The sequence below is a fragment of the Pundamilia nyererei genome, unplaced genomic scaffold (assembly GCF_000239375.1).
Source record: "Pundamilia nyererei isolate P.nyererei 1_Seehausen unplaced genomic scaffold, PunNye1.0 scaffold00218, whole genome shotgun sequence".
Classification (NCBI taxonomy): domain Eukaryota; kingdom Metazoa; phylum Chordata; class Actinopteri; order Cichliformes; family Cichlidae; genus Pundamilia; species Pundamilia nyererei.
Window position 1 is genome coordinate 193,804 of NW_005187619.1, and position 7,875 is coordinate 201,678.

Sequence of the window (7,875 nt, forward strand, 5' to 3'; positions counted from 1 at the left end):
CTGTGTACGTGACAAATAAAATTTGAATTTGAATAAATTTGAATTTGAATTTGCCCTCGTTTTAATCATTTGACATATTTGACTATTTTCTGTTGTGAACTAAATATGAGTTTGAAATTCGTATATCATTGCATTCTGCTTTTATTTGTATTTTACACACTATCCAAAATGTTGACTTTAAGTAATTTCAGTTTTCCATGTCAGTGTGTCATGTAAGTGCAACGTAAAATGTTAATTTTAAGAAAATAAAGTGTACTTGTTTGACATACATTCAGTTTATACGGAGCATATATTTTTTACTTAATAATTAATTATGCTCTTGTGTTTTGGCGATGTATAAATAAAACTGCATTAAACTGAATGAATAATGATGATATAATGATTAATGAATAATGATACTGATGAATAATGATAATAATGAATAATGATACTTTTCAGTCATGTGACCTGCAGATATAAATCTGCTTCTTACACCTTGAACTTCTACAAACAGAGAAACTAAAAGCTGTTAAGCGGTTAAGTTAAAAGACTTCTTCAGACTTAGATGCACAGCCCATTAACGGCACACTTCTTTCTTCAGCAGGGAGAAGTGACCTCGTGGTCTCGGCGAAAAATGGTAAAATCAGAGGAGAATATGTTAGTGTGAAAGGCACGGAGAGGAGGGCAAAGTGCTACCTGGGGATACCCTTCGCACAGCCACCCGTGGGAGACCGCCGCTTCTCTGCTCCGCGGCCTGAGGAACCCTGGGAAGGTGTGAGAGACGGCACACAAGAGCCATCTATGTAAGTCACCAAAGAGCAGAACATTTTAACAGCACCCTCATTCTGAATCACACACTCTCCCTCATCTGTCTCCTTTTCAGGTGTATCCAGGATCCTGAACTAGTTGTGAATGTTTCAAAAACCATGTCGCTCGAATTCATCCCACCAGCAATTTCAGAGGACTGTCTGTATCTGAATGTCTACACTCCAGCTGAAGCAACTAAGGGGAACAAGCTTCCAGTGAGTAAAAGTGGCAGGGTGCAGGGATACAGAGTATCATAGTCTAATATTTTATATAGTATAATACAGCACTGATGCCATTTTCTGCACTAGATGAGTTTGGTGTCCTGGGCTCTTTTCCATTACAACCCTACTCCCTCCAGGTCAACAAATATTTACCACCTTAACTGAAGCCTCACAGACAGCAACACAAAGCTCACCCCAGACCTCCTGTTGCATCGTCCAAGCGACGCCTTCTTAATATGTGGGGTTCATGTTGCTCCTGAGTGGCTAACACTTCTAACAAAGCCTTTCTCCCATGGCTACACATTTTAGTAAAACATGCTCAATAGAGGAAGCATAGCAGAATGTTGTGCATTGTTTTCAGGCATCTAAATCCAGACTAAGGAGGTATCTCGCTCAGAGTCCTGCTATCTCCAAATATGCCTTATATGTTCTTGCAACAGTAAAGGTTAAGCAGTCACATACAGATCTTTATGGACACATCTTAGTGAGAGTCCCCTGATCCCCACTGACACGGCCACTGCAGGGACGACAGAGCCCGGACACGAGGCGTACGACTCGCCCATCACAGTCACTGAGGTCACCAAGGTTTTTAAAAAAACTGAACTGAGGAGAGTCTGTTTGATAGTGAATATCAGATTCAGGTAGAACAAAGTCCTGCAGAGTGTGCTTCAGGATCATGGGATATCAGGGCCATTGCTATGGGCCAACTGTACAATTAAAGTGAGAGCTTGGTTTGCATTTCCAGGCATAATGTTCCTAGTGGGTGTTGGACTCCAGCAGGGGTGTCCTTTGCCACTGAGTCTGTTTCAAACTTTTATGGGTAGAATGTCTGGTTACAGCTGAGGGACAGAGGGTGCCACGACCGGTGGTTTCAGGATCTCATCTCTGCTTTGATGATGCGGCACTGCTGGCTTCAGTGAGTGATGATTGCCAGTGTGAAGTAGAGATTAAACTCTGAGTCGTGATTTTTATCTGAAAGAGGGTGGAGTGCCCACTCTGGCTTAAAAAAATAAGTTGATGCCCAGAGTGAAGGAGACCTGAAGGGTTCCCAAGTACCTGTGGATCCTGTTAATAAGCGAAACAGAAAGGACTGAGATGAGAGCCGAGTCATTTGTGGCAGTTCAGTAATCAGATTTGGTTATGTCTCCTAGATTAGAAGGATTTAGGCTTCGGGGATTGTGAACTTGGAGGACACCCTGGTGTGGGTCCAGAACTGCTGGTGATATTATCTCTCTTGGCTTGCTCGGGAAAGCAAAAGAACGCTGAAGAAGTTGAGTTGGCTGTCGAGAAGGAAGTCTGGGCATCTCTGTTTTGACTGATGACATGGATAAGCAGCTTTCCATTTGACCGTGTGCTTCTACTACTTTAACTACCAGCGTTACCTTTTCCTTTTCCTCCAATCGGCATCAGTCAGGTGTGACATGCAGGTTCTTTGGCTGTGTTTCAGGTGATGGTGTGGATCCATGGAGGAGGTCTGGCTATGGGTGCAGCTTCACAGTATGATGGGGCTCCACTAGCTGTTTATGAAAACATAGTGATGGTTATTATTCAGTATCGACTCGGCATTCTGGGTTTCCTGAGGTAAGGAGTTGTTTTCCTTAACCTTTCAACATCCACCTGATCACATTAATTAAATTATTTCTAACAAAAGGTTGAGCTAACTCACAATCTGCTGCCAATAATAACTCCAGCTGGTTCATCAGTCATGTGGTGGATATTATGAAGTTAAAGCAATCCAAAGAAATTGTGTCAACTCTTCTTCTTCCGAAGCACTGGAGATGAACACGCCCAGGGCAACTGGGGTTTCTTGGATCAGCTGGCAGCCCTGAGATGGGTGCAGGAAAATATTGAAGCCTTTGGTGGCGATCCGCAGACGGTCACAGTGGCTGGAGAATCTGCTGGAGGAATCAGTGCATCCATACTGGTAAGGAAGAAATCAGCATGTCAAATCAACCTGCTAAACATTCGTTTAAGCTCAAATATGAGCACCTCAAAGTTAATACTGAGTAATTCAAGTGTTTGAGTATTTCATAAGTGAATTTTACATGCATACTGTATGTCTCTTTTTGAACAGACTCTTTCTCCACAAGCAAAAGGACTGTTTCAGAGGGCAATCTTTCAAAGTGGAGTAGCAACACTTGGAACCTACACTACAAATCATCCTTTGTCTCAAGCGCAGGTGCTGAAATTTGAATGCGAGGAATTTGAAGTAGCTCACAGTGACTGCTCCATCAGCAGATCAACTTTGAAGTAGCATCTAAATCTGGCCAAGAATGAACAGTTAATACTTCAGTGCTAATCAAGTCTTCACCACTATCTGAACAGACATGCATATAGATGCATTGTCCATGTTCAATTAAAAAAGAAATCCCGAGATGGTAACAGTGAAATTGCTCAGTTTAACCCTTTCATGGATGAATGATGACAATCACAAGTATTTTTATTCATCTTTACTCATGAAAAAAAGATTTTTGAACCTCTTTTTTTCAAACATGTACTTTTCAAAGAGTTTTTTACATGTCCACTTAGGTGGACAACACTGGCTGACCAGTGGGTGGCAGGGTATGGAGTCACACATCAGTGTCCAATGTAGTGTTTTATGTGCAAGTATACCATCAACACTGACACAAATACAAGGAAACAGCCTTTGAATAGCTGTCCACTATGCGTGAAAGGGTTAAAGCTACACTAACTTCACTAAAGTTGGGTGAAGTTAGTGTAGTTGGGGCAGCAAGAGATTGTGTTGTTTGTGATTGTCATTCATGTCCCCCACATACCCAGATTGTTGCGAGCCATATTGGATGTAACCACAGCAGCACAGAGGAACTGATCCGTTGTATGAAGGGGAAGAGTCAAGATGAATTAGTAGCCACAACAAAGCAGGTAAATGATTGTGTTAACACGTGCAAGCAGACGTACTCTGAATTCACTGAGTGAAAAACAGACAATGAATCTGATGTTGTTCAAGCCAATTGTGTGAAAACCTGCTGGATTAGAGATTAATATCACGTGCAAGAATAATACTTAATTAAAGCCACTAGATGGAAGCATTTAAACACTCTCAGCTGGCAAACTCCAGCTTCCTGTATCCATTTGACCTCTGTTGGAAGTCATCAACAGTCACTTCTGTGCAGATGAAAATTTTCCTCGGGGCCGTGGTGGACGGCGAATTTCTGACTGACTTGGCAGAGGCTCTTCTTCAGAAACACGAAGTGCTGAAGGTTCCAGTACTGATGGGAATCACAAACCATGAATTTGGCTGGATCTTACCTCAGGTCGCACAGATACCTCTACACCACAGTCTCTGTGGCTGATTCCACTCTCCTAATGTGTTTCCTGTTTAAAGTCTTGATCTAAATTGTGTTTTTGTGGATTGCAGAGCTTCGCCGTTCCTGGGTGGGAGAATGGCATGAACAGAGAGACCGTGCTGGCAGTGGTGAACATGTTTAATCCTCCAGGGGTGAGCACAGCAACAGCTAGGCAGCTTTTCTTTATATCATTGATTCAATGATTTGATTGAAGTTGTGGTGAAGTTTTTTTTGAGCTCAGGTTAAAATTAGGACTAGGCGCTATAATAAAACTCACCTGATCTAATAGTTTCAAAACCTGTTTCTCTGTTCCAGGCCTCCTTTGTTAACAACCTCATTGTAGATGAATACCTGCAAGATGCTAAAACTCCAGAGGAGATCAGAGACGGATTCACTGAAATCATAGGAGACCTGCTGATGACACTGCCTGTTGTCCGAGTGGCCGGGTACCACTCAGGTTAGAGAACGGGCTAACTGAGCCAGCATGCCTTTATATTTAAATATTAGAGCAGGTGGACTTCCAAGGACTCCCAAAACCACACATATAAGTGCCAGAAATGAAACACTGTCATTCAGTCAGTCTCGGGCCTCTCTATCAGAGACATTATGTGAAATGGGACTCAGCAAATCCTGAGCAGAAATCCAAACAAAACCAAAAAACCCAAACTGCTATCCTGGCCTTGCTTCCATACATCCATTTTCTTCCACTCATCCGAGGCCAGGTTGCATCCCTATCCCCAGCCACCTCCTCCGGCTTATCAAGAGAACGCCAAGGCATTTCCAGGCCAGATGAAGGGTGTAATCTATTCAGCATGTCCTTGGTCTGTCTCGGGGTTCTTCCTGGTGGAACATGCCCAGAACACCTCACCCAGGAGTCACCTGGGAGGCATCCTTGTCAGATGCCCGAACCAACTAGACCCTTCCTGCTAGTCAGAGCCGTTCTCGACAGAACGCCTTATCCTATCTCCAAGGGAGAGGCCAGCCACGCTTTATAGAAAGCTAATTTCCACCACTTGGATCCACAACCTGAGGCTAGGGATGTAGATTGACGGCTTTGCTTTTGCACTCAGCTCTTTCTTCACCACGACAGACCGATACAGCATCTGCATCACAGCAGCTATGGATGAATATAAAAAAGGTGACGATTCTACAATATATATGTCTCTATTTAATATAATATATTAAATAGAGACTCCCAGGAATCAGATGATCTCCAGATGATCTCCAGTGAGCAGCACTTGGCGACAGCAGGAACTAACACTCTCTCTGCTGAAACAGACTCAGGGAATAGAAAAGAGATGACACAAGCACAGGAGCTTAGAGACCATCCATGGTTTTTCAGTGGCTGGTTGGTTAAAGTTTGTGGTTTTGGTTAAAATAAACACTTTTATCTTGTTAAAATCAATTCACAATGCAGCTAGCTTCTCTTTATTTCTGCGGTTATCAGTGTACCTATTTGTCAGCTTAGTTTTTGCTCCTTTAATCCAACTATAACTGATGCAAGGAAAGAAGCTCCTCAAAGCTTTGTGCCAGTAGTGAATAGTGAGGGGAAAAGTTCACTTTGTTCTGTTTAAGCCCAGCATAACCATGCTCCTCATCTTTTGTCTCCTTGGCTGTTCAGACGTGGGCGTTCCAGTTTACATGTATGAGTTTGCATACCAGGCTGAGATATACAAACATAACAGGCCCAGCTTTGTGAAAGCAGATCACGCAGATGATGTCGGCTTGATGTTTGGTGGATGTTTCTGGAATGGAAATATAAAAATCTTAGGTAAGTGTGTGTAGTATATGCCCTATAATACATTTTTATTGTATCACTGATGGGGGAAAGTTGTGGCTAACAAATGGCTACAAAATGAAATGTTGTTTAAAAGGGACCTATTCTGCTTTCCCTTCTTTTCTGTCAGATGTGCATGACTTAAATCAAATAAAATTCCCAAAGTTCTAAATACTGAGGTCAGCACATGTACAGTAATCACTACGAGCCAAAAGGTGTAAGACAGCTCCTTTTCAGATAGTTTTTTCTATTCTTGCATCTATATGATGTCACAGAGAATGGATGTCCCTAATATGGGCATGTCGGGCACATAGCTCTGGCTGGGAGCACAGAAGCTCCACCCACATGCGGTTTCAACTCTGTTTATGTCAGTCAAAGGGGGAAGAGTTAGACCAGCTTGTTTCAGACAGAAGATCCAGATTATCAGAGTCCAAGAATAAAACTTTTGAGCTGAAAATGGGCAGAATACATCAGCTTTAACCTTAGAAGACTGAAAGTCAGAGGGCAGCTTTGTGACTGACCTTCCACTGTCCCATCTTCAGGCAACATCACCAAAGAGGATGAGAGATTTTGCAGGACGATGATGTCATACTGGGCTAATTTTGTCCGAGATGGGTGAGTAAAAACGGCTGCAAACCGCAAAACTACCGACCCTGTACTGTTGACTTCCTTCATGACATGCTGACTATCAACTGGTAGCAACTGATACAGGGCTGATGATGTACGGTATAGTAGAAACAGAAAAGATAACTCTTGACTGGCCTCAACAGATCTGCTTGCTGTTACTAACAACCTGTCTGGGTTTATGAGTCAGGTTCAGGTTGGCGTCTGATCCAAATACAACACCTAATGGTTGCAAGTTTGTCAGGGGAAATAGGTCACAGGTCAAGTCTATAATAGCACTAATGAGGCCCCGGGTTTGATCTCTGTTACCACCATGATGTTATCGAGGTTTTTCTTTTGGGATATAAGAAACATATCTTATCTCAGCTTTTCTCCTTCCAGCACATCAGCTTCCAGAACCAAATGCTTGACAGGAATTATTGCAATAAGTAATCAGTTTAATTAATATCAGCTGTGAGTGGCTGACAGGTGACTGCAGTAAATTTGCTGGTTGGAGTAGGAAATATTTAAAGGATGCAACCCACAAGGGCACACATGAGTGCAGTTGCCGTATACAAATGAAATGATGATATTTCTGCAGAATGAAATCGCAGGGAACATATACTGATGATCTTCTCTGCACTGACATCCCCAGCTCTCCCAATGGTCCTGGGCTGGTCAGCTGGCCTCAGTACAACAGGCAGAACCAGGAGTACATGGAGCTGGGCCCGACTCAGACCGTGAAACAGAAATTGAGGAAGGATAGGGTCCACTTCGCTACTGTCACCCTGCCTCTGAAGCTCAGAGAGTTGGAAGCAGCAGCCAAACTGGTGCCTGGAAACTGATGACTGATAAAGTTTTACAGCCCAAACTCTTTTTTTCTTTGTTTAAGAATAGATTAACTGAGTGTCTTTCACAACTCTTGTAATTCTAAGTGATTTGTAACAAAACTGTAATTAAAAAAAATGTAATTTAATTTTTTTTAAATAGGCATTGTTGATATAAGATAATGCTTGATGAACTTTGAAATGAATTTTGAAAGCAAAAAGAGAATTACCAGGTCTTTTAGGTTATGTACTTGATTTGCTGATTGATTACTTTCCTAAACTAATAAATTAATAAAATGTGCCACTTATAATTTAAAATGCAATCATATTAAAAGGCAAAGGAACAATCTTCA

General features: G+C 42.2%; 1 protein-coding gene across 1 annotated transcript in view; it reads left to right on the forward strand.

Annotated features, from left to right (window-relative positions):
• ces3 (carboxylesterase 3) overlaps positions 1-7,875 on the forward strand; it is a 21,536-nt gene extending 13,661 nt beyond the window's left edge. Inside the window, exons 2-13 of the mRNA XM_013914703.1 lie at positions 584-782; positions 863-1,001; positions 2,455-2,588; positions 2,778-2,931; positions 3,082-3,186; positions 3,789-3,890; positions 4,142-4,282; positions 4,387-4,467; positions 4,631-4,772; positions 5,937-6,086; positions 6,635-6,707; positions 7,351-7,875. Of these exons, the coding sequence (XP_013770157.1) occupies positions 584-782; positions 863-1,001; positions 2,455-2,588; positions 2,778-2,931; positions 3,082-3,186; positions 3,789-3,890; positions 4,142-4,282; positions 4,387-4,467; positions 4,631-4,772; positions 5,937-6,086; positions 6,635-6,707; positions 7,351-7,540 (1,610 nt within the window). The 3' untranslated portion in view covers positions 7,541-7,875. The remainder of the gene's footprint in view (positions 1-583; positions 783-862; positions 1,002-2,454; positions 2,589-2,777; positions 2,932-3,081; positions 3,187-3,788; positions 3,891-4,141; positions 4,283-4,386; positions 4,468-4,630; positions 4,773-5,936; positions 6,087-6,634; positions 6,708-7,350) is intronic.